Source organism: Bufo gargarizans, chromosome 6 (genome assembly GCF_014858855.1).
Source record: "Bufo gargarizans isolate SCDJY-AF-19 chromosome 6, ASM1485885v1, whole genome shotgun sequence".
Lineage (NCBI taxonomy): Eukaryota > Metazoa > Chordata > Amphibia > Anura > Bufonidae > Bufo > Bufo gargarizans.
In genome coordinates, this window is record NC_058085.1 from 7,594,962 (window position 1) to 7,621,029 (window position 26,068).

The window sequence follows — 26,068 nt, forward strand, 5'->3', positions numbered from 1 at the left end:
TTATGAAGGGCAGGTCGGCGGTGACCAAAATACGTAAGGTCCTAACAATCCTAAGCACTGACAGAGATAGTAAAAGTCAGCACAAACCAGCGTTACTAGCAATTGATGCCGAGAAGGCTTTCGATAATATTAGTTGGCAGTGGTTGGACATGGTGCTGGATGGGGTCAATATCAAGGGGCATTTTAGAAATTACTTAAAGGCGCTCTATGAAAATCCTCAGGCGAAAGTATATGTACCGGGCTTTCTATCTAAACCCATTTTACACAGCAAGGGCACGCGACAGGGGTGTCCCTTGTCTCCATTGCTCTTTAACCTGGCAATGGAACCCCTAGCGAGATGGTTGGTAAAATCTGATACCTTTTGAAGGAATCAAAGTGGGTAAAAAGGAGTTGAAAGTGAGTTGTTTCGCGGACGACATCCTGATATACCTCGGAGCCCCAGAGCTCCATTTAGATTGGGTACTGGAGGCATTAATCGCTTTTGGGAAGGTGACAGGTTATAAGATTAACGTGGACAAGAGTCAGTTGCTGCTCTTGGGACAGAGGTTCTACCAAGAGAGTCATATGCAAACTAGGGTTGAAGTCCGGCAGGATTTCTCTGAAAATAGAGAACGAATTGGAAAATTGGCAAGAGCTGCCCTTGTCCTTGTGCGGTAGAGCACACTTAATTAAAATGGTAAGCTTCCCGAAGTTACTTTATCCACTTCAAACAATTCCATTACTACTAAAACACTAAGACACTACGAGGATGCAGAGAGCATTTAATCGCTTCCTGTGGAAAACTAAAAAGCCCTGCATTGCTTATGCGAAATTGACAATGCTGAAGGGAGAAGGTGGGCTACAAATGCCAAATATTCGACATTATAACCTTGCGTCCTTATTTGGACATGTAAGGGATTGGGTGTGGGGTAGTGGTCATTATTCGGCGATTAAGATAGAGCAGGAACTGGCCGGCGTAGGGAACCTCGAGGCTTTATTACATTCAAGGCTAAGAGATATCCCTATGTCAACCAGACAGTCCATCTTGCTAAAAGACACCATAATGGCGTGAAAGGCAATTAGGAGGATTTATGGACTCCCTTACTATATATCGCCCAGGATGTCATTGTGGTCGCTGCCTGCGTTTCCTCAGGGCAGGGAGAACATTTTGTTCCAAGTATGGAAGAATAAAAACATTATGAGTCTCAGGGATTTACTGCACACTAATAGCCATCAATGGCTGCCATGGGAACAGGTGAAGGGAAAGTATGACCTACCTGACGCACACTATCTCCCTTTCCAACAAATTAAGAGTCATTGCAAAGCGCAGGCAGGCTCTTTGGGTGACCCGGAAAGGCTTGCGTGGTTCGCGGGTTTACTGGGCAGAGACGGTACACACATGTCCCTCTCAGAATTGCATCAAAAGCTCCATAACATTCAGACGATAGGCTTGGTAAAGGGAGCCTTTAAACCCTGGGAAAGGGAACTGTCAGACCAGAACATAACAAAAAAAATGAGGGTAGGTCTCAATTTGGTAAGGCGAGCAACTTATAACGAACAATGAAGAGAGACACAGTTAAGGCTTATGCATAGGGCGACTTACGCCTTTAATTTGTCGTATCGAGACGCTCCTGCCTATTACCTACGGCAGTGCCCCAAATGTGCCCTCCCGAAAGCTGGACTGCTTCATGCTTTATGGAAATGCCAAAAGTGCAATCGCTGTGGCAGTAGAGGAGATCTGGGGAGAGATAGTGGGACTAACGCCGCAGCAATGCATTTTTCATTATATACCCAAAAACCAGAAAGAGGAATTAGGGGCTGTGGTTACGAAGGGAGGAGTACATCTTTTATTGATGTCAGTGAAGAAGTCTCTTTTACGTCACTGGTTGGAAGTCAAGGTACTGTCATAGGATGAGATAGTAGGGACTATGAAGAATGTTCTATATCTTGAAAGATTAGAGGTAGAACAAGACAAGGAGCGATTGATTGAAAAATTCATACAAAAATTGAGGGAATTCATAGAGAAGCTATTGTCTAGTTGCGAAATTCAGGAACTTATAGCCCCCTTCAAACTGACTAAATGGTACCTGGAATCGCAATTAGCGAATAGATTGGGGAAGTTGGAAGCATAGATTGATGTAAGTGATATTCAAGCTTAAGGTATGATATACACTTGTACGAGTCAAATACTGTCACCGATATAGTCTCAGATTAGTGTTCATGTGTTGGGTTGTATTTGGGAGGGAGGGTTTGGGGAGAGGGCGGAGGGAAGGGACGGGTTTTGGGACAAAAAATTGTGAAAATGTGATTTGGGAACCATAAAATGAGGTTTGGCACAAAATGTCATTTATGACTCAATACCTGTATATGTATTGTATGGAAATTCTCATTTCAATAAAGAGAATATAAAAAATAAAAATAAAATATTGCCCGAAACACTTCAGAATTCATCCTGCTGCTTTTGTCAGTAGTCACATCATCAATAAATACAAGAGAAGCAGTTCCATTAGCAGCCATACATGCCCACGCCATGACACTACCACTACCATGCTTCACTGATGAGGTGGTATGCTTAGGATCATGAGCAGTTCCTTCTCTTCTCCATACTCTTCTCTTCCCATCACTCTGGTACAAGTTGATCTTGGTCTCATCTGTCCAAAGGATGTTGTTCCAGAACTGTGAAGGCTTTTTTAGATGTCGTTAGGCAAACTCTAATCTGGCCTTCCTGTTTTTGTGGCTCACCAATGGTTTACATCTTGTGGTGAACCCTCTGTATTCACTCTGGTGAAGTCTTCTCTTGATTGTTGACTTTGACACACATACACCTACCTCCTGGAGAGTGTTCCTGATCTGGCCAACTGTTGTGAAGGGCGTTTTCTTCACCAGGGAATGACTTCTTCGCTCATCCACCACAGTTGTTTTCCATGGTCTTCCGGGTCTTTTGGTTGTGCTGAGCTCACCGGTGCGTTCCTTCTTTTTAAGAATGTTCCAAACAGTTGTTTTGGCCGCACATAATGTTTTTGCTATCTCTCTGATGGGTTTGTTGTGTTTTTTCAGCCTAATGATGGCTTCACTGATAGTGACAGCTTTTTGGATCTCATCTTGAGAGTTGACAGCAACAGATTCCAAATGCAGATAGCAGACTGGAAATTAACTCTGGACCTTTTATCTGCTCATTGTAATTGGGATAATGAGGGAATAACACACATCTGGCCATGGAACAGCTGAGAAGCCAATTGTCCCATTACTTTTGGTCCCTTAAAAAGTGGGAGGCACAGATGTAAACTGTTGTAATTCCTGCACCGTTCACCTGATTTGGATGTAAATACCCTGAAAGTAAAGCTGACAGTCTGCAGGTAAAGGACATCTTTTTCATTTAATTTCAAATCCATTGCAGTGGTGTATAGAGACAAAAATGTTAGAATTGTGTCCATGTCCCAATATTTATGGACCTGACTGTATATATGGCTCCAAGAGTTTTCACAAAAATAGTTTCCGAGATGGCAGCCCACATCATAGAAACTTCTTTTTATAAAAATTATTTTTATTCCCTGTCTAGACAACTTTCTGGTAGTAGCGAATTCGGAGAGGGCCTGTGTAGAAGCAGTAGAGAGTTTCTGTGATTCAGAAAAACCTAGGTTGGCTGATAGGGATGATTTTGGGTTCCAGACACCAGGAGTGTTTTTTTTCCCCAAGAGAGGTTATAGCAGCCTGGGACAAGGGAAGGGGGGGCTTAGATGCAAAGTTTTGGTTCAGGGACCCTTCAGTTGTCCTGGTGGCTAGAGGATTGGAATCTATCCCAGGGAGTTCCTTAGAAAATTTTAGACTAGGTGTGTGCTCTTGTGCAGGACCGTTTCTTTTAAGTATGACAACCGACCAAAAGGAGTGGGTCAATGGAGCACAAAAAACACTTATAATACCAAGGTAATCCAAAAGTAACATCATTTTATTAGAAAATCACAGAAAGACATGATTGACACAAGTCACACACAGACATTTAATACAGGTCACAATACATGAACAAATTAAAAACCGATGGTGGACTGCTGGTATATATTAGTAAAGTGCACGTGCAAAAATCTCGATTGGTCATCAGTATAAGGTGTGTAACACCTACCCACTATGGCTACAAATTACATAATCCAACCCATATGCAAATATAGTACAACAAATACCTAAATTTTTAGGGGTGGAAGTAACACCACAAAGGCAAGCTGAGGCAAATGGTGACTACAGTTTATAATAGGCACATAGAAGATACTGACCACATAGAAGATACTGACCACAGAAGAGACTGGTACCCCTTGAAAAAGCTAAACGCGAAACGTGCGTTGGGGAGTGGACCGGTGGTGTTCCTGTGAGGTATACTAAGCGGCTTGGTCAGTATCTTCTATGTGCCCATTACAACTGTAGTCACCATTTGCCTCAGCTTTCCTTTGTGGTGTTACCTCCACCCCTAACAATTTAGGTATTTGTTGTACTATATTTGCATATGGGTTGGATTATGTAATTTGTAGCCATAGTGGTTAGGTGTTACACACCTTATACTGATGACCAATCAAGATTTTTGCACGTGCACTTTACTAATATATACCAGCAGTCCACCATTGGTCCTCTTGGTTTTTAATTTGTTCATGTATTGCGACCTGTATTAAATGTCTTTGTGTGACTTGTGTCAATCATGTCTTTCTGTGATTTTCTAATAAAATGATGTTACTTTTGGATTACCTTGGTACTACAAGTGTTTTTTGTACTCTATTGACCCACTCCTTTTGGTCGGTTGTCATACTTTAATCAGTGGTGGGCCCTGAATTTATTTTGGGCTATATATAGGTTCCGTTTCTTTTAAGGCCTTTGGGACATGATTCAGAGGGGGTTATCTTCAAACCTGAAGGAGTTGTCTTCAATCAGGCTAAGGCTCCATTCACACGTCCGTAACATGTTTTGCGGATCCACGGATTCGCAAAACACAGACACTGGCAATGTGCATTCCGCATTTTGCGGACCACACATCGCCGGCACTAATAAAATATGCCTATTCTTGTCCGCAATTGCAGACAAGAATAGGACAATTTTTTTCGGGAACGGAAGTGCGGGTCCGCAATTTCGTATCCGGGCAGCAGAAATGAATGGGTCCACAAGTGTGACTGGGGCCTAAAAGTGATCTTTGAAAACAAGATTGTAGTATCCTATAACAATCACGAGATCAGCCAGTCTGATGAGCAATATCTAATAAAGAACAACCCTTCTTCATACCTGCATCTGTCCTGCCCAGTATTTCTGCGCCTTAACTGCGGTCCTATTACGCCACTACGACATTGCCTTTGAGGAATCGGGCCTCTCCCGAAGAATCGGACGCTACGGCGGCATTCCCGGTGACTCGACAACCATTTGCAATAAGCCTACTATAGAGTTGTGTTATACCTAGCACAACCGTTTAAGGTGAGCCTCCATGTTGTGTTCTGTGAACCAGTAATACATTCTGGGAAATAGTACTACCCTATGGTGCGCTTTTTTCGTATATTTGTACAGCCACTCTACGCCTAAATATATAAGTCTGATGATGGAGGCAGGCAGATTTCTGAGTTTAGCTGAAGATCAGTGTTTATCCCTCTCGGCTCTTCACATCAAGGGGACAGAGAAGAAGGAAGCAGATTTTCTGGACCGGCATACCATTTCCGAGGGGGAGTGGGTGATGAATCAATCTGTTTTCAGCAAAATGGTGGATCTCTGGGGTCTCCCTGTGACAGACCTTTTTGCGATTGTCTTTAATGTTATGGAGGGAATATACAGTCATGTGAAAAAATTAGGACACCCTTTGAAAGCATGTGGTTTTTTGTAACATTTTTAATAAAAGGTTATTTCATCTCCGTTTCAACAATACAGAGAGATTAAAGTAATCCGACTAAACAAAGAAAACTGAAGAAAAGTCTTTTCAAGATCTTCTGTAAATGTCATTCTACAAAAATGCCTATTCTAACTGAGGAAAAAGATAGGACACCCTTGCCCCTAATAGCGAGTGTTACCTCCTTTGGCTGAAATAACTGCAGTGAGACGGTTCTTGTAGCCATCTACCAGTCTTCGACATCGGTCTGAGGAAATTTTACCCCACTCCTCAATGCAGAACTTTTTCAGCTGTGAGATGTTTGAGGGGTTTCTTGCACGTACAGCCCTTTTCAAGTCACCCCACAGCATCTCAATGGGATTCAAATCTGGACTTTGACTTGGCCATTCCAGGACTCTCCATTTCTTCTTTTTCAGCCAATCTTTGGTTGATTTACTAGTATGTTTTGGGTCATTGTCATGTTGCATGGTCCAGTTCCGCTTCAGCTTTAATTTTCTAACTGATGGTCTCACATGTTCTTCAAGCACCTTCTGATACACAGTAGAATTCATCGTGGATTCTATGATGGTGAGCTGACCAGGTCCTGCTGCAGCAAAGCAGCCCCAAACCATGACACTTCCACCTCCATGCTTCACAGTTGGTATGAGGTTCTTTTCTTGGAATGCTGTGTTTGGTTTACGCCAAACATGTCCTCTGCTGTTGTGTCCAAATAATTCAATTTTGGACTCATCTGTCCAAAGAACATTATTCCAGAAGTCCTGGTCTTTGTCAACTTTATCTCTGGCAAATGTCAGTCTGGCCTCGATGTTTCTCTTGGAAAGCAAAGGTTTCCTCCTTGCACACCTCCCATGCAAGTTAAACTTGTACAGTCTCTTTCTGATTGTAGAGGCATGTACTTCTACATCAACAGTAGCCAGAGCCTGCTGTAGTTCTCGAGATGACACTTTAGGGTTTTTGGAGACCTCTTTTAGCATCTTGCGGTCTGCTCTTGGGGTGAACTTGCTGGGGCGACCAGTCCTGGGCATGTTGGCAGTTGTTTTGAAAGCCCTCCACTTGTAGACTATCTTCCGGACAGTGGAATGGCTGATTTCAAAATCTTTTGAGATCTTTTTAAATCCCTTCCCAGACTCATAGGCTGCTACAATCTTTTTTCTGAAGTCCTCTGACAGCTCTTTTGCTCTCACCATGGTGCTCACTCTCACTTCAACAGTCAGGAGCACACCAAACTAAATGTCTGAGGTTTAAATAGGGCAAGCCTCATTCAACATGCAGAGTAACGATCTACTAATTATGTGCACCTGGTGTGATATACCTGTGTGAGATCTGAGCCAATTTAAGAGGGAATACATGTGAGGGTGTCCTATCTTTTTCCTCAGTTAGAATAGGCATTTTTGTAGAATGACATTTACAGAAGATCTTGAAAAGACTTTTCTTCAGTTTTCTTTGTTTAGTTGGATTACTTTAATCTCTCTGTATTGTTGAAACGGAGATGAAATAACCTTTTATTAAAAATGTTACAAAAAACCACATGCTTTCAAAGGGTGTCCTAATTTTTTCACATGACTGTAAGGACTACCCTCCTTACAAATTGCTAGTTGAACTTGTAGGAACCTATCAGATTGGCTTAATACAAGTGACCTCCAAATATTCAGGTAAAATAACTATTTTTGTCATCATTCTTTTCTGCTTATTGAGGACATGTCTCATGATTTCTCCAACCGTCTGATGACTTTTACAATATTTCTTTCACAGGTCCTGAATCCAGTTGAAGATCTGAACATTATATATGTTACAGAGACAGATGTGAAGGACGATGAGCAGAGCATAGAGGACATTCCTACAGATAACGACCCAGGTGAGTAGTAAGCAGTAAGTAAAGCCCACAGATTCGACTCATTCACTGAATACAATTTTGCGTTGATATTTTTAGGTTCTTTATCCATTCTGCTAAAATGCAGATTAATCATAGCTGAAAATGTGATCGCGTTAGAGGTGAAGACACACGCTGAACATTTATAGTATGGATGTAAAAAATATACCTGAAATGTGGACATGAAATATACCTATGTGTGCAAGGCCTGGTATGGGACTGAGGAACCATTAGCTCCTATTAGGGCCATATCATGTTACCATGTGCTAACAGAATACAGAACATGGAGACGTGCACCCAAATAAGAGAAGTAGTCGGTAAGGTCAGAGCTATGAGTGTCAGGAATGATGGTCACCAGGAACTAGGAGGAAGAGGCCTAGGTGGTAGATCATCTTTAATACCCAGTAATTCTCATGGCAAACTTGAAAAATGAGTATCATCTTCCAAATTAAAGGGGTTGTCCGAGTTATTTTTTTGTTCTTCCTATGTTCTAACTGTGCAAATATAACAGCTTTCCAATTCACTCACTTTATCTGCAGTGGCTGGTTTGTCAGATTTCACTGAGGGTCACATGACCTGTGATGTCAGCTTCTCTCCCTGCTCTGATAAAGGTCGTTTACAAGCCTGTAAACGAGATGTCACTGTGCTGGCCCCCCCCCCCTTCACTGCCTCTCTCCTAGGATTCCTAACCCCCACATTCTGGACACAGGAGCTGACAGACTAGAGACAGCATTGCACAAGAAGGTAGGGGGAAGATCCTGTGTGTATTAGCAGTGTCATTATACAGCTGGGACTTGTAGTCCTACACATACAACATGCTGCAGAGTCTCCCAGCAGGCAGACATGTCACTCAGGGCAGCTCTTGTATCCACTCCCTTAGCAGTGTCATTATACAGCTGGGACTTGTAGTCCTACACATACAACATGCTGCAGAGTCTCCCAGCAGGCAGACATGTCACTCAGGGCAGCTCTTGTATCCACTCCCTTAGCAGTGTCATTATACAGCTGGGACTTGTAGTCCTACACATACAACATGCTGCAGAGTCTCCCAGCAGGCAGACATGTCACTCAGGGCAGCTCCTGTATCCACTCCCTTAGCAGTGTCATTATACAGCTGGGACTTGTAGTCCTACACATACAACATGCTGCAGAGTCTCCCAGCAGGCAGACATGTCACTCAGGGCAGCTCTTGTATCCACTCCCTTAGCAGTGTCATTTTACAGCTGGGACTTGTAGTCCTACACACACAACATGCTGCAGAGTCTCCCAGCAGGCAGACATGTCACTCAGGGCAGCTCTTGTATCCACTCCCTTAGCAGTGTCATTTTACAGCTGGGACTTGTAGTCCTACACATACAACATGCTGCAGAGTCTCCCAGCAGGCAGACATGTCACTCAGGGCAGCTCTTGTATCTACTCACTTAGCAGTGTCATTATACAGCTGGGACTTGTAGTCCTACACATACAACATGCTGCAGAGTCTCCCAGCAGGCAGACATGTCACTCAGGGCAGCTCTTGTATCCACTCCCTTAGCAGTGTCATTTTACAGCTGGGACTTGTAGTCCTACACACACAACATGCTGCAGAGTCTCCCAGCAGGCAGACATGTCACTCAGGGCAGCTCTTGTATCCACTCCCTTAGCAGTGTCATTTTACAGCTGGGACTTGTAGTCCTACACACACAACATGCTGCAGAGTCTCCCAGCAGGCAGACATGTCACTCAGGGCAGCTCTTGTATCCACTCCCTTAGCAGTGTCATTTTACAGCTGGGACTTGTAGTCCTACACATACAACATGCTGCAGAGTCTCCCAGCAGGCAGACATGTCACTCAGGGCAGCTCTTGTATTCACTCCCTTAGCAGTGTCATTGTACAGCTAGGACTTGTAGTCCTACACATATAACATGCTGCAGAGTCTCCCAGCAGGCAGACATGTCACTCAGGGCAGCTCTTGTATCCACTCCCTTAGCAGTGTCATTATACAGCTGGGACTTGTAGTCCTACACATACAACATGCTGCTGAGTCTCCCAGCAGGCAGACATGTCCCTCAGGGCAGCTCTTGTATCCACTCCCTTAGCAGTGTCATTATACAGCTGGGACTTGTAGTCCTACACACACAACATGCTGCAGAGTCTCCCAGCAGGCAGACATGTCACTCAGGGCAGCTCTTGTATCCACTCCCTTAGCAGTGTCATTATACAGCTGGGACTTGTAGTCCTACACATACAACATGCTGCAGAGTCTCCCAGCAGGCAGACATGTCACTGAGGGCAGCACTTGTATCCACCCCCTTAGCAGTGTCATTATACAGCTGGGACTTGTAGTCCTACACATACAACATGCTGCTGAGTCACCCAGCAGGCGGACATGTCCCTCAGGGCAGCTCTTGTATCCACTCCCTTAGCAGTGTCATTATACAGCTGGGACTTGTAGTCCTACACATACAACATGCTGCAGAGTCTCCCAGCAGGCAGACATGTCACTCAGGGCAGCTCTTGTATCTACTCACTTAGCAGTGTCATTATACAGCTGGGACTTGTAGTCCTACACATACAACATGCTGCAGAGTCTCCCAGCAGGCAGACATGTCACTCAGGGCAGCTCTTGTATCCACTCCCTTAGCAGTGTCATTATACAGCTGGGACTTGTAGTCCTACACATACAACATGCTGCTGAGTCTCCCAGCAGGCAGACATGTCACTCAGGGCAGCTCTTGTATCCACTCCCTTAGCAGTGTCATTATACAGCTGGGACTTGTAGTCCTACACATACAACATGCTGCAGAGTCTCCCAGCAGGCAGACATGTCACTTAGGGCTGCACTTGTATTCACTCCCTTAGCAGTGTCATTGTACAGCTGGGACTTGTAGTCCTACACATACAACATGCTGCTGAGTCACCCAGCAGGCGGACATGTCACTCAGGGCAGCTCTTGTATCCACTCCCTTAGCAGTGTCATTATACAGCTGGGACTTGTAGTCCTACACATACAACATGCTGCTGAGTCACCCAGCAGGCGGACATGTCACTCAGGGCAGCTCTTGTATCCACTCCCTTAGCAGTGTCATTATACAGCTGGGAGTTGTAGTCCTACACATACAACATGCTGCAGAGTCTCCCAGCAGGCAGACATATCAATCAGGGCAGCTCTTGTATCCACTCCCTTAGCAATGTCATTATACAGCTGGGACTTGTAGTCCTACACATACAACATGCTGCAGAGTCTCCCAGCAGGCAGACATGTCACTCAGGACTTCACTTGTATCCACTCCCTTAGCAGTGTCATTATACAGCTGGGACTTGTAGTCCTACACACACAACATGCTGCAGAGTCTCCCAGCAGGCAGACATGTCACTCAGGGCAGCTCTTGTATCCACTCCCTTAGCAGTGTCATTTTACAGCTGGGACTTGTAGTCCTACACATACAACATGCTGCAGAGTCTCCCAGCAGGCAGACATGTCACTCAGGGCAGCTCTTGTATTCACTCCCTTAGCAGTGTCATTGTACAGCTTGGACTTGTAGTCCTACACATATAACATGCTGCAGAGTCTCCCAGCAGGCAGACATGTCACTCAGGGCAGCTCTTGTATCCACTCCCTTAGCAGTGTCATTATACAGCTGGGACTTGTAGTCCTACACATACAACATGCTGCTGAGTCTCCCAGCAGGCAGACATGTCCCTCAGGGCAGCTCTTGTATCCACTCCCTTAGCAGTGTCATTATACAGCTGGGACTTGTAGTCCTACACACACAACATGCTGCAGAGTCTCCCAGCAGGCAGACATGTCACTCAGGGCAGCTCTTGTATCCACTCCCTTAGCAGTGTCATTATACAGCTGGGACTTGTAGTCCTACACATACAACATGCTGCAGAGTCTCCCAGCAGGCAGACATGTCACTGAGGGCAGCACTTGTATCCACCCCCTTAGCAGTGTCATTATACAGCTGGGACTTGTAGTCCTACACATACAACATGCTGCTGAGTCACCCAGCAGGCGGACATGTCCCTCAGGGCAGCTCTTGTATCCACTCCCTTAGCAGTGTCATTATACAGCTGGGACTTGTAGTCCTACACATACAACATGCTGCAGAGTCTCCCAGCAGGCAGACATGTCACTCAGGGCAGCTCTTGTATCTACTCACTTAGCAGTGTCATTATACAGCTGGGACTTGTAGTCCTACACATACAACATGCTGCAGAGTCTCCCAGCAGGCAGACATGTCACTCAGGGCAGCTCTTGTATCCACTCCCTTAGCAGTGTCATTATACAGCTGGGACTTGTAGTCCTACACATACAACATGCTGCTGAGTCTCCCAGCAGGCAGACATGTCACTCAGGGCAGCTCTTGTATCCACTCCCTTAGCAGTGTCATTATACAGCTGGGACTTGTAGTCCTACACATACAACATGCTGCAGAGTCTCCCAGCAGGCAGACATGTCACTTAGGGCTGCACTTGTATTCACTCCCTTAGCAGTGTCATTGTACAGCTGGGACTTGTAGTCCTACACATACAACATGCTGCTGAGTCACCCAGCAGGCGGACATGTCACTCAGGGCAGCTCTTGTATCCACTCCCTTAGCAGTGTCATTATACAGCTGGGACTTGTAGTCCTACACATACAACATGCTGCTGAGTCACCCAGCAGGCGGACATGTCACTCAGGGCAGCTCTTGTATCCACTCCCTTAGCAGTGTCATTATACAGCTGGGAGTTGTAGTCCTACACATACAACATGCTGCAGAGTCTCCCAGCAGGCAGACATATCAATCAGGGCAGCTCTTGTATCCACTCCCTTAGCAGTGCAGGGGGAGGGGCAGAGATTGTTTTTATTGCATGTAAACAAAGGGGCCAGATGAGGAAATAGATAAAAAAAATTGCATAAAACTTGCTTAGCTTAGTTATATATTGCTGCCCATCAGATTTTCAGTGCTATATATATTTTTTTCATAACTCGGACAACCCCTTTAAGTCGTATCATGAGAGGATGTCTGGGTGCCAGCAATCTAATTCTAAAATTGGTTGGGGGTTTATCTACAGTTGCATGCAAAAGTTTGGGCACCTCTAGTCAAAATTACTGTTACTGTGAACAGTTTAGCAAGTAGAAGATGATATGATCTTCACAAGGCATAACGTTAAAGATGAAACACACTTTTAAGCAAAATCAGTGGATTATTTTAGTTTTGTATAATTTTAGAGTGAAAAAGGAAAGGAGTATCTTGTAAAAATATGGGAATCCAAGGAGATTTGAGCCGTCATATAACTTTGACCGAGGTCTCAGACCTTAAATTGCCTGATTGGTTTAAAGGGATTCTGTCACCTCATTTTAGCCTATAGAGCTGCGGACATGCACGGCTAGATCGCCACTAGCATGTCCGCAATATACCTGTCCTATATCTCTGAGTGCTTTTATTGTGTTTAAAAAAAGATTTTAGAGATATGTAAATGAGCCTAGTAAGGTGTCCAAGGGGCTGTACTAACCTTCTTGGTGCCTAGCCTCGCCCCCCTGTGAAGCACCGCCTGCGTCCTCCGAATCTCCTCCTTTCTTCACAGTTAGATTGCCGTAATCTCGCGATGCGCAAGCTCATGCTTGCGCAGTTCCTTCCCTGAGGCTGATGCCAGCACAGGGAAGGAACACTATACCGGCACTGCGCGAGCTAGCGCAGTGTGCGAGATTACGGCAATCTAACTGTGAAGAAAGGAGGAGATTCAGAGGACGCAGGCGGTGCTGGGCTCCTTCACAGGGGGGCGTGGCTGGGCACCAAGAAGGTTAGTACAGCCCCTTGGGCACCTTACTAGGCTCATTTACATATCTCTAAAAATCACTTTTTAAACACAATAAAAGGACACAGGGCTATGGGACAGGTATATTGCGGACATGCTAGCAGCGATCTAGCTGTGCATGTCCGCAGCTCTATAAGCTAAAACGAGGTGACAGAATCCCTTTTAAGGTTTGTTCACAATCATCATTAGAAAATACCAGTTGATGAAAATCTCAAGGCATTATAAATACCCAGACTCCTCTAACCTTGTACCAAAAACAGCAGCCATGGGTTCTTCTAAGCAGCTGCCTAAGTCTAAAAGTTGGGTCCCACAAAGCAGGAGAAGGCTATGAGATAGCAAAGCATTTTCAGGTTGCTATTTCCTAAGTTCAAAATGTAATTAAGAAATGGCAGTTAACAGGAACAGCTGAATTCAAGAGACGGTCTGGAAGACCAAGAACATTTCAGAGACAGCTGCTTGTAGGTTTCCTCGAAAGGCAAATCGTTCGAGTGCAAAAGACCATCAGGAAGATTTGGCAGACCCTGGAGTTGTGGTACATTGTTCTACTGTTCAGCAACACCTGCACAAATATGGCCTTCATGGAAATGTCATCAGAAGAAAACCTCTCCTGCATCCTCACCACAAAATTCAGTGTCAGAACATAATACAGCTGTAAAAAAAGCTGAAGCTGAAAAGAGGATGGCTTCTACAAAAGGATAGTTATCCTAAACACACCTCAAAATCCAAAATAGACTACCTCAAAAGGCTCACGCTGAAGGTTTTTAATAGGGCCCTTACAGACCCATGATCTGAACATCTTTGGAAATCTCAAAATTGCAATCTCACAATCCCTCAAACAAGAATTGAAAGACTCTTGGCTGGTTACAAAAAGAGTTTGTACTAACCATGCAGGGTTCCCAAACTTTTCCTTTTCCTTTTTTTTAAAAAAAAATAAGTAATTTTTTTCTTAAAATACAAAGGGAATATGTCATCTTTAACTTTATGCCTTTTGGGGATCATTTCATCTTCAACTTGCTTAACTGTTCACAGTAACAGTAATTTTGACAATGGGGGGCCCAAACCTTTGCATGCCACTGTACAAGATTATAGTCCTTCTAAAGCAATCTCACTAGGTAGATGTGCAGGACATTAAAATAAGAAAAAGGATAACATGTTTCCCAGTATTGTCTTTTTTTGTACAGAACATACGCTTTGTTTGGCCCTATTTACTGCGAGGCACAGTTTTTTCAGTAAAGTGCAATACAGTATTTGGAGGTATTGAGCAGCACAGTCTGGGTAACGGCAGGATGAGACTATTAAAGGAGGCAGCACATTAGTGGGATGTGAAAAGTGTGAGGATGTGCTGGGAAAGAATGGAGCCAAAGATGTCTGTGGGACAAACTCTACAGATGCGAGTATGGTCGCTGGAAGAAGTTGTCATGATGGCCTGGGCCAGATGAGAAGATGGGGAGAACAAATAACTCGAGTCAGAGAAGACATTACATGTGAGTCGCTGGATTTACTTGTTTATTCAGGCTCTGACTTGTCTATTCACCAGTGGGCTGATACTCTGCAGACTGCCTGTTTGTTATCTGACCATTGTATGATCGCTGTAAACACTGTCCGTATGGTGGCTGGACACTTGTGTAGAGTGTTGGTCACCCACTGTATGGTGGTATTGCAGTTTTTGTGGTGATAAACTGGTTTTCTTATCACATGATATCACCGGGCTCTATAATCAATGGGATAACACTTCAGGAACCTTCAACAATCTCTAGATTAATGAGGCTGCAGTGTTATGGCAAATTCTTACATTTAAGTAAATTATGCAGAGTTATTATTCCTGCAGGTAGGGGTCCCAGGAATTACACATATTTTGTTATACACATTTTTTTTTTAAACCGAGGAACAAAGCAAATTGGACATAATTTCACATAACTCCAAAAATGAGCCTGAATTGTTTGCACCTTTTCGAAATTGTGGGTAAACAATTTTTTTTCCAGCATGTGATGCTCGTTCAAAAGTCACACCTGAAACCAGATAAAAAGGGGAGAAGTTGACTCAATCTTTGCATTGTGTGCTTGAGTGTGGCACGCTAAGCATGGAGAACAGAAAGAGGAGAAAATAACTGTCTGAGGACTTGAGAACCAAAATTGTGGAAAAATATCTCAAGGTTACAAATCCATCTCCAGATATCTTGATAAGAGATGAGAGAATTTCATATTTTGAAATTCCGTCACGCTTCGTTTGGTGGTAAAAGCAGAATTGCATTATGAATTCCATTACCACAGACCATAACGCAATTCTATGACGGAATGCATAACGGAATGCCTTTAGAGCCATTCCGTTATGCAGGGAGTCCTCTCCTGCATAACGGAACCGGACAGATCCGTTATGCAGGCCATAGACTTATATTATGACGGAATGAATAACGGAATGGCTCTAAAGGCATTCCGTTATGCATTCCGTCATAGAATTGCATTATGGTTTGTGGTAACGGAATCCATAACATAATTTTGCTATTACCACCACTAATCTTGATGTTCGTTTGTCTGTGGTGTGCAACATAATCAAGAAGTTTACAACCCATGGCACTATAGCTAGTCTCCCTGGATGTGGACGGAAGAGAAAAATTGATGAAAGGTTGCAACACAGGATAGTCTGGATGGTGGATAAGCAGCCCCAATCAAGTTCCAAAGAAATTCAATTTGTCCTGCAGGCACAGAGTGCATCTGTGTCAGCACAAACTATCCGTTGACATTTGAATGAAATTAAATGCTATGGCAGGAGACCCAGGAGGACCCCACTGCTGACACAGATACGTAAAAAAGCTAGACCACAGTTTGTCTAAATGTACATGAGTAAGCAAAAATCCTTCCAGCAAAACGTCTTGTGGACAGATGAGACCAAGCTAGAGCTTTTTTTGTAAAGCACATCATTCTACTGTTTATTGAAAATGGAATAAGGCCTACAAAGAAAGGAACACATACCTACAGTCAAATATAGTGGAGGTTCAAAGATGTTTTCGGTTTTGCTGGCCCTGGGTGCCTTGACTGTGTGCAAGGCATCATGAAATCTGAAGATTACCAAAGGATTTTGGGTCACAATGTAGGACCCAGTGTCAGAAAGCTGGGTTTGCATCCTAGGTCATGGGTCTTCCAGCAGGACAATGACCCCAAACATACATCAAGAAGCACCCATAAATGGATGGGCACAAAGCACTGGAGAGTTCTGAAGTGGCCCGCAATGATGCTGGATCTAAATCCCATTGAACAACTTTGAAGAGATCTCAAAATTGCTGTTGGGAGAAGGCACCCTTCAAATATGAGACACCTGGATAAGTGTGCAAAAGAAGAGTGGTCCAAAATTCCGCTCAAGAGGTGTAAGAAGCTTGTCGATGCTTATAGGAAGCAATTGATTTCAGTTATTTCTTCTAAAGGCTGTGCAACCAAATATAAAATTGAGGGTGCCATGAAATTTGTCCAGCCCATTCTTGGAGTTTTGCATGAAATTACACTACTCACAGTTAAAGTTAGGGATATTTGGCTTTTGGGTGAAATTTATGGAAAATGTTAAAAGTTCACACTACAGTGATATTATATCATGAAAGTAGGGCATTTAATTAGAAGCAGCAGTGGTGATTTCCTCATCTCAAACTATTTATTGAAACAAAAGCCAACCCCAGTTCTGGGTACACTCCCACAAAAATGTCAGTGTCTCAATAACTTGTCATGTGGCCATAAGTATCAATTACAGCTTGACAATGACGTCTCATGCTGTTCACAAGTCAAGTTATTGTCTGCTGAGGCATGGCATCCCACTTTTCTTGAAGGGCCAGCCTTAAGGTTATTGAGGTTCTGGGGTACAGAGTTACGAGCCTATACACGGCGACTAAGCTGATAACATAGGTTTTCAATGGGATTCAGGTCTGGAGAAAGTTCAGACCACTCCATTTGAGGTCCCCCAGTCTCCAGCAGCCGTTCCCTAATGATGCGACCTCTATGAGCTGGCACATTGTCGTCCATGAAGATGAAATTAAGCCTGTGTTCATTCAGAGGCACAGTGACTGGATTAATGATGTTCTTCAAGTAGAATGGGCTTGTCACTGGACCATTCACAAAGTATAGGGCAGTTCTGTATTGACTAGACACACCTACCCACACTGTATCACCACAACCAAAGGCTCAGTGGCTTGATGTGAAGCGCTCACCTTGATGTCTCCAACATCGTTGGCAGCCATCATTTCTGCTCAGCGTGAATCGACTTTCATCGGTGAACAGCACTGAAGTCCACAGGTCCTTCGTCCAGTGTAGATGCTTTCCCTGGCCCATGCAAGACGATGATGGCTGTGCTTGGTGGTGTGATCAGGTATCCTTGCAGGTTGTTTAGCTCGCAGACTACGCTGATGTAAACGGTTTTCAAATGGTCTGACCTGGCACTTGGGTTTCTCTCGCCTCCCTTAAATGTGCCTGGAGTTGTGTGGCATTAATCATCCGGTTCCACAGGGCATTTTTCAAAATGAAGCGGTCATCAGTGTGGGATGTGGCCAATGGACGTCCACTTCTATGCCTTTCTGTGACTCACATTTTCTCTGTATCTCTGTTGCATCCTGCTGATGACACTGTAAGATCAGTGGGCACTTCTCTCTTAGAACATCCGAACTCAAGCCTCACAATGGCGAGGCACTGTTGATCAATTGTTAGGTATCGTCTTGGTCTCATGATGTCAAAATGTAAACAGCATGATGAGGAGGACTGTTTAAATACCAATTGAGCCAGGAAATTTATTGAGCGATTCATGGATGAAACTCCTGTTGTGAATTTTGCCATTAAGCTCCTTGTTGGAGAACAACAGCAAGTTGTAGCAAAATGAATTAAACATTGAACAGTTGGACATGTGAATTCAGAAGTTTAGAGAAGGTCACATTAAGTACCCCTGTAAAGTTTAGAGTGCATTTTAGGTTCATCCTGAAATTTCACCCACAAGCCAAATATCTCTAACGTTTTGTGAGTAGTGTATATCTTTTTATTGGCTTTTTTTCTCTGTTTTTGTGTTGTTCCAATACACACAAAGGAAATAAACATGTATATAACAAAACATGTGTAATTGCAATCATTTTCTGGAAAAAATTCACTTGCGGCCATGACTTGTATATCATATGCATAAATGTCCCTGTGAATCCTCCCTCCCACAAAGTGCTTTGTATGTCTGTGGTCAGTATTGCCGTCGACTACCTGCTTCTCAGTCTCCTGTGACAGGAGTTTGAATCTACTGTGCTGCCAACTATAACACCTGCTGACAATCTTACACAGAAGCTGACTGAATATGGAAGACTTCTAAGAACAATTTCTTCAAAGACCATACAGAAGAAGGTTATCATCTTCCCCGTTTTGGTAGTAAACATCACAGACTACTTAGCGCTAAAACTTTAAAAACTGTCATCTGAATTGTGAAGAAAAAAGTTTTATAAACTCTGGAGCAACAGTAGATTATCTGTCTGATGTTAGTCGTGCAAGACCCACAATTTTGCTAACTGCTTTCAGTTTAAGGAGGGATTATGGGAGGCAACCTCAAAGTACGAACAGGGTCCTCCAGAATGGCTTCTGCAATCCCCATTTAGATAGGATACATAAGAAAAAAGGGGAAATTATTATGGCAGTGAGCAAGCAAGAATATCCATCTGGTGGGATAGAACTTTGGACCTGAAATGCTGCAAATTCTTTCTCAATATCAGAACTATGAAGGTGGCTTCAATAAGAAAAAAAAAAGCAGACGCTCTACCATGTCCCTATGATGTGACATCCCTTTTCTTTCATGCCTTGACCATACCAGAAATGGAGGCATTGCCATCCTAAAATTAAAATCTGAGCAAGGCTTTATCTGGGAATCTTCTGCTGCAAGAAGCAGATTTGTTTTGTAAAAAATGTTGGATCTTTAAGGCCATGCGTTGGCTACTGTGACCTGAATAACATCATAGTGAAGAATCAGTACCTGCTCCATCACACTAACACAACCTGTTACTTCCCAAAATTAGACCTATGGTCGGCCTACCACCTGTTTAGAATTAAAGAAATAGTGGAAATCGCTTGGGAAAATCACTACGAATACCCGCTGATGCCATTTGACTTTTGCAATTCTCCTGCTGTTTTTTACCAGGTTATGAATGAACTGTTTTGGGATTTCATCTACCAGTACGACGTCTTGATCTGAACAATATCCTGATCTTTTCCATGGATTTGAAGACCCATCCACTACATGCTGTGTGTATGACAAGTTGGAGAAGTGCCTTTTTGACTAACACAAGCTACCTTTCCTGTTAGCTGATACCTGGTAGAAGTGCAGGTCTCCAAAAAGTATAATATCATGACAAAGTCTTCACTGTCATGAACTAGTCACAACCTGTAGGTCTCATGCCTCTTGAGAGATTCCTCGGCTTCTCAAATTATTATTTCCAAATTATTCAGAAATCTGCGGTTTTGCTTCCCAATGCAGTAACTCATGTTAATGAATAAATACTTGAGACTGACCAGATTATATAGTGCAAGCAGTTGTCCATCTCCGGTCCTGCTTTCATTCTGCTTCAGTTGTCTATAATCTGGATTGCATACCTTTTTATGGAGGTCAGTGCTTTGTTGATTGGTAGTGGATGCCCTACTCTCTAAGCAGTCAGTGAGGATACTGCAGTGTCGGTGGCCTCTTCCCCAAGATTTTCTCTCATGACAAGAAAAATAACTTTATTGCAGTTTGTAAGCTGCTGGCGGTGATACTTACCTTCCAGGAATGGCAACAACTCTAGGAAGGTGCTACATTTCCAGTGATTATTGTCACTAATAAGAGAAATCTGGAATACATCCTCTCTGTTCACAGGCTAAATCTATAGAATGAACATTGGGTCTATTGTTCCTTATGTTTTTGTTTCCAAATGTTGTCTAGCAGAGAACAATCGGGGCAGATGCCCTTTTCAGGTCCTTTGAGCTATGTGATCCCCTTCCTGAGGCTCCTTCATGTCTTTGATCCTAGCCATATCCTAGCTGCTACTGACATATCTGCTGAAGTTCTGGGTGGTGGTGGATCATTTCTCAAATATGGTTCTAGTTGTCCTGTTGTCTAGGTCAGTTTCTGATCATAAGCTAGCTGAGAACTATTTCAAGGTCCTTTTCTGCCTCCATGGTCTCTCTGCACACATTGTCTCGGATCTGCAAGTACAGTTTATCTCCAAATTCTGGAGGACATAATGTAAAGTCCTGAATATTGCCTTGGACTTTTGTTCTGGATACTGTCCACAGAGCAAGAATTAGGCAGAGGGGATCAGTCCGGTCGTTGAGCAATATCTCCATATATTTGTGAACATCACCAGAATAATTCGTTAGATCACTTACCTTTCACAGTGTTTGCTTACAACAATCAGGTCTCCGTGTTTTCTGGTAAACTGCTTGGCCTCTAGTTTCTGCTGTTGTGGATGATTGTTGAAATATCCAAGACATCTAGATAAAGGTTTACAATAATTTGAAAGTTCCTGCTGCTAAGATGACTAGGAGTGTTATCAGGCATCAACATTTGTGTCTCCAAATTTCTCCAAGAAAAGATTTCTGTTCTCTATAAAAAAAAACATCAGTCTTAAAGTTCCATTTTATAAGCGTGCACCAAATGTCACTGGGCTTTCCTGCTACTGAAAAAGAACAACCTAGTTACTTTCATTGTTAAGGTGCCACCTTAGCTCTAGATCCCTAATAGTTTTCATATAATATTTCTCCACCCACTGGTCATCAACACGTTTTTTACAAAAAATTGTCTGCCATCAAATCTGCTGCAGATTTTAAAGTTTAGGCATGTTCTGGATTGCAAATAGATCCTTCTAAAAATCTGTTATCTTAAAGATTACAAAGGACATGGTCCTAAGGAGTCATCCTGGAACTTATTGCCTAGCGATTGAGGGCATTTTGTGTATTTCCTTGACTGACTTAAAGGGGTTTTCCGAGATATTTTTTACAGTTTTTATCAAAACAGCTTATCGGCGGGGATCCGAAGTGTTGGACCCCCACCGATGAGATCCTGATGACCTATCTCAGAAACCCCTTTTAAGCTTTGTTCATGACCACGCTCCTGCCTTGTCCATTGAAATTTATGCCCAGTACTTGTCCTCCTGGCTCTCAACCATGGATAAGTTGCTTGTCTTGGATAAGATGCTTGTCTTTTCATTTGGCCTGTCACATTCTGGACACTCTCCTAGTTATGCCTCCTTTTCTATAAAGCTACTACATCAACTCCACTGCCACAAATTTGTGACTGTTGTGAGGGAATAATGGGAGCACCTAAACTCCACACCTGTCTACCAAAGTGCCCAATGGATTATGACAATCCACATTTCTGGTACCTGACCATAAGAAAGCAATTTTCTTCCAGGAACAGAGATCCTCTTTCATGTTGGGCATTTTAAAGAGCTAATTTATTTAATAGTGCTTTTTTGCTAATTAACCTGTCTATTCAGTCCGACTAGTAAGGGAAATATACATTTTTTTTCTGTGCATTTGTATGATAACCAAGAAAGAACCTTTGTGACTCTTCAGACAGATTTTATTCATATGTTTCGATAATGTTGGATGTTTCAGTTTTGTAGGCTTTGAACTATTATCCATAATAAATAGTAAGACCAGCAGTCCGAGTTTTACCTTGTGCATAGATAGTATTACGACAGAGAGACAAATAAAAAATAATCGAGTAGTAGGTAAAAAAGATCTTAGCTTCACTTTATTCCAACAAAAATATTAAAATACCCCGGAACAAATCTTCTAACGTTCTTGTTCTACGTGTCTTTCTGTGCAGCCATAGGATGAGCAGGAAAGAACCTCCAGAAATGATTACATTCTTATGTTTGGATAATGTTGGATCTTTTAGTTTTGTAGGCTTTGTACTATTATAGTGTTTGTAATCATGTCCTCGGAAAACATAGTTTCTCCGAAGATTATTAGGTGATTGAAAATGAAAGTGATAGATTAAATATATTTTTTTGTAATTGTTTCAAGGTAAAGTTGCATCATAGTGTTTAGGAATGCCATAATAACACACGATTGTTACCACTCAATGATAGTATTGATAAGAAGACTAAGATTGTTACCTGTTTTTCAATCTTTTATGAACCCTCGTTCACCAATATTTAGAGGATTAATTTACTTTTTTTGGGGGGGGGGAAGAGTAACGACTGGGCCCCCTATCAAGGCAGGCTAAAGAGTTAGTATGAAAAAGTCCACACCTGAACACTAGCTGCCTACTGCCAGCCTGTCAATAAAAATATACTGACCCAAGTATGTAATCACCAGAACATTATCAATAGTAATTATATTCAGTGGAAAAACACTTTAAAGAGCTTCCTCAGTGGTCAGTGAGACCTTATTATCGGTTCTACTTCCAACACTGTTACCCACTCCTTCTCAAAATATTTCACGGAAGCCCTGTCTAATAAAACTGTTTTATTCTTGGCAGATGACTGTACCAGGAGCTCAGAGGAACATCTGATATCTTCAGAGTTTAAAGTAGATGATCAGGGTGGCACACAAGATACATATGACGAACTTGCCGTTATCTCAGATATACCTTCTGACATTCAAAACAAAAAATCATCATCTGATGCTTTGAAAAAGGTCCTACGTTCTGAGTCATCAAAGACTGTACTGCAAAATAAAAGTCCCATATGGAGTGTTGACCATCAAAGAACTTACATAAGGGAAAAGCCATTTTCCTGTTCAGTATGTGGAAAATGTTTTACAGATAAATCATATCTGATCATTCATCAGAGAATTCATACAGAGGAGAAGATATTTTCATGTTCAGAATGTGGGAAATGTTTTAACCTCAAATCAGAAGTTGTTAAACATGAGAGAATTCACAAAGGAGAGAAGCCATATTCATGCTCACAGTGTGGCAAATGTTTTGTCCACAAAAACACTCTTGTTATACATCAACGAAATCACACGGAAGAGAAGCCGTTTTCGTGTACAGAATGTGGGAAATGTTTTAAACATAAATCAGATTTTGTTAGACATCAGAGAATTCACACAGGAGAGAAGCCATTTTCATGTTCAGAATGTGGGAGATGTTTTACTCGGAAATCAACCCTTGCTGACCATCTGAAAACTCACACAGGAGAGAGGCCATATTCATGCTTAGAATGTGGAAAACGTTTTATTCAGAAATCAACTCTTGTTACACATCAGAAAATTCATTCGAGAGAGAAGACATTTTCATGTTCAGAACGTGGGCAATATTTTCCTTGGGAATATGAGAACACTGGGGAAGGGAATTAGCCATTTTCATTGTTTTCAACCTGTTTTTATTAACATGTACTTGAAAAAAATATGTTCCAGTCGAGTAAATCCATATTCCGTACACGAGGAAGGGTATGCAATTTATAGCTAAATGATAAAAAAAAAAGTATGCAATTACCAGAAAATGTCTTTTAGGGTCCTTTCACATGTCCGCATCCGTTCCGCAATTTTGCGGAACAGGTGCGGACCCATTCATTTTCAATGGGGCCGCAGCAGATGCGGACAGCACACTGTGTGATGTACACATCCGCACTTCAGTTCCGCGGCCCTGCAAAAAAATATCCTATTTTTGTCCTCAGCCACGGACAAGAAAAGGCATTTCTATTATAGTGCCGGCCATGTGCGGTGCGCAAAATGCAGAACACACATGGCCGGTGTCCATGTTGTGCGGATCCGCAAGTTGCAGACGTGTGAATGGACCCTAATAAAAAGCATATAGAATCCAGATTACACACCACTATATCCACGTGAATAGAACATTTCACATTCATTTATATAACTGCTTGTAAAAACATTATAGAGTAGATAAAAGAGTTGTCTCATCTCACCATTTCCACACTAAAATGGGACTAAGCACCAGGTGACTGGGTTTACAAAAACAGTCAAGCAGGCTGGTGTTCCGCTGCTACATAACTCCTGTAAGTTGCCCTGCACTAGAACTAAAGGGCATAGGGCAATCCCTTAAAAACAACCCCATATTATTATTCCTCCTCCACCTAAATTTACAGCTGGCACAAGGCAGTCAAGCAGGTAATGGTCTCATGGCATTCGGCAAATGCAGACTTGTCCATCAGACTGCCAGATAGAGAAATGTGATTGGTCAGTCCACAGAAGACATCTCTATTGCTCCAGATTCCAGGAACGGCATGCTTTACACCACTAGTACGACGCTTTGCATTGTACTTTGTGATCGAAGGCTTGCATGCAGCTGTTCGCCCATGGAAATCCATGCCACGCCTTTCTGCACTGTGCTCCTCAGCAGTCAGCAACCCTGCTCTGTAACTTTGTGGTCTCCACTTCGTGGCTTAGTTGCTGTGGTTCATTCCACGCTGCTATAATACTATTTACAGGTGATGGTAAAATATCTAGGAAGGAAGACATGTCAAGAAGTGACTTATGTCAGCAATGGCTCCCGTTACATGACCATGCTGGAATTTATTGAGCACTTAACAACAAGCCACTCTTTTACACATGTCTGTAAGGCAAACTGCATGGCCAGGGCTGGATGTCATACACCTGTGATAATGTATATCTTGTTTTTATGAAGTGTAATATATAGTTTGTATAGTTACACTGCATGATCGGGAGCTGGATGTTATACATCTGTGGTAATGGCAGACTGCATGGCTCGAGGCTGGATGTTATGCACCTGTGGTAATGTATATCTAGTTTATATAGGCAGACTGCATGGCCAGGGGATGGATGTTATAAACCTGTGGTAATGGCAGACTGCATGCCTAGGGGCTGGCTGTTATACACATGTAGTAGTGGCACTGAATGAAACACCTGAAATAAACGATTGAGATGTGGATGCCAATACTATTCTCCATATGGTGTATTTATACACAAAAGGACATAGGAATAGTGTGGTAAGGGAGACAATTAATGTAAAACAGATCTATCCATATGGGGAGAGTAGCACACAGTTATAGCAGTAAATAATGGAGCAGGTCAAAGATAAAGAGTGTGCAAGTTTTATTTTCCTCTGATTAAAACCTGGTCTATAGTTATGATGACTCCACCTGGTCTGACGGTTGTATTCATTAAAGAGGACCTTTCATGGGTCCAGACATTAGGGGAGTCATTAAGATTTAGTAGGAGGTTGTGTAGGGCATAGTGCAGACATGTAAGATCACTTACTAGCTTATCTGTCCGGCGCTCCGTTTCCCCGCTGTGCCCCCCTTTTACTTTTCCCGCCTGGTATGGAAATGAATATCATTGGTACAGGGAGGAGGAGACTTCCCTGTTTCTCAATGCGTGTCTCCTTCTTGGCTGTAGCGCCATCTACCTTCACCCTGGCTGTGACGCTCTACATGCCTGTAGGGTTGTTTCGATACCAAAATTTTGATTCGGTTTCGATACCATAAAAAAGTATTGCGATACTCGATACCACGCGAAAAAATAAAACGCCCAAAAAATCCGCGTGCATTCCGCATTTTATGGATCGTCCTGGCCATAATTGAACAGTCCTAATCTATTTTTTGGAGAATCGCACATTTTTTCTTTTCTTTTTTTTCTTTTACGGCGTTCACCGCATAGGAGATATTTTTTATTATTTGAATAGT

The 26,068-nt window shown here is 42.8% G+C and overlaps 1 protein-coding gene across 1 annotated transcript in view; it reads left to right on the forward strand.

The window, feature by feature from the left end:
• Positions 1–26,068, forward strand: part of LOC122940032 (zinc finger protein 391-like) — a 36,438-nt gene extending 10,370 nt beyond the window's left edge. Inside the window, exons 5-6 of the mRNA XM_044296335.1 lie at positions 7,577–7,679; positions 22,942–26,068. Coding sequence (XP_044152270.1) covers positions 7,577–7,679; positions 22,942–23,762 — 924 coding nt within the window. The 3' untranslated portion in view covers positions 23,763–26,068. The remainder of the gene's footprint in view (positions 1–7,576; positions 7,680–22,941) is intronic.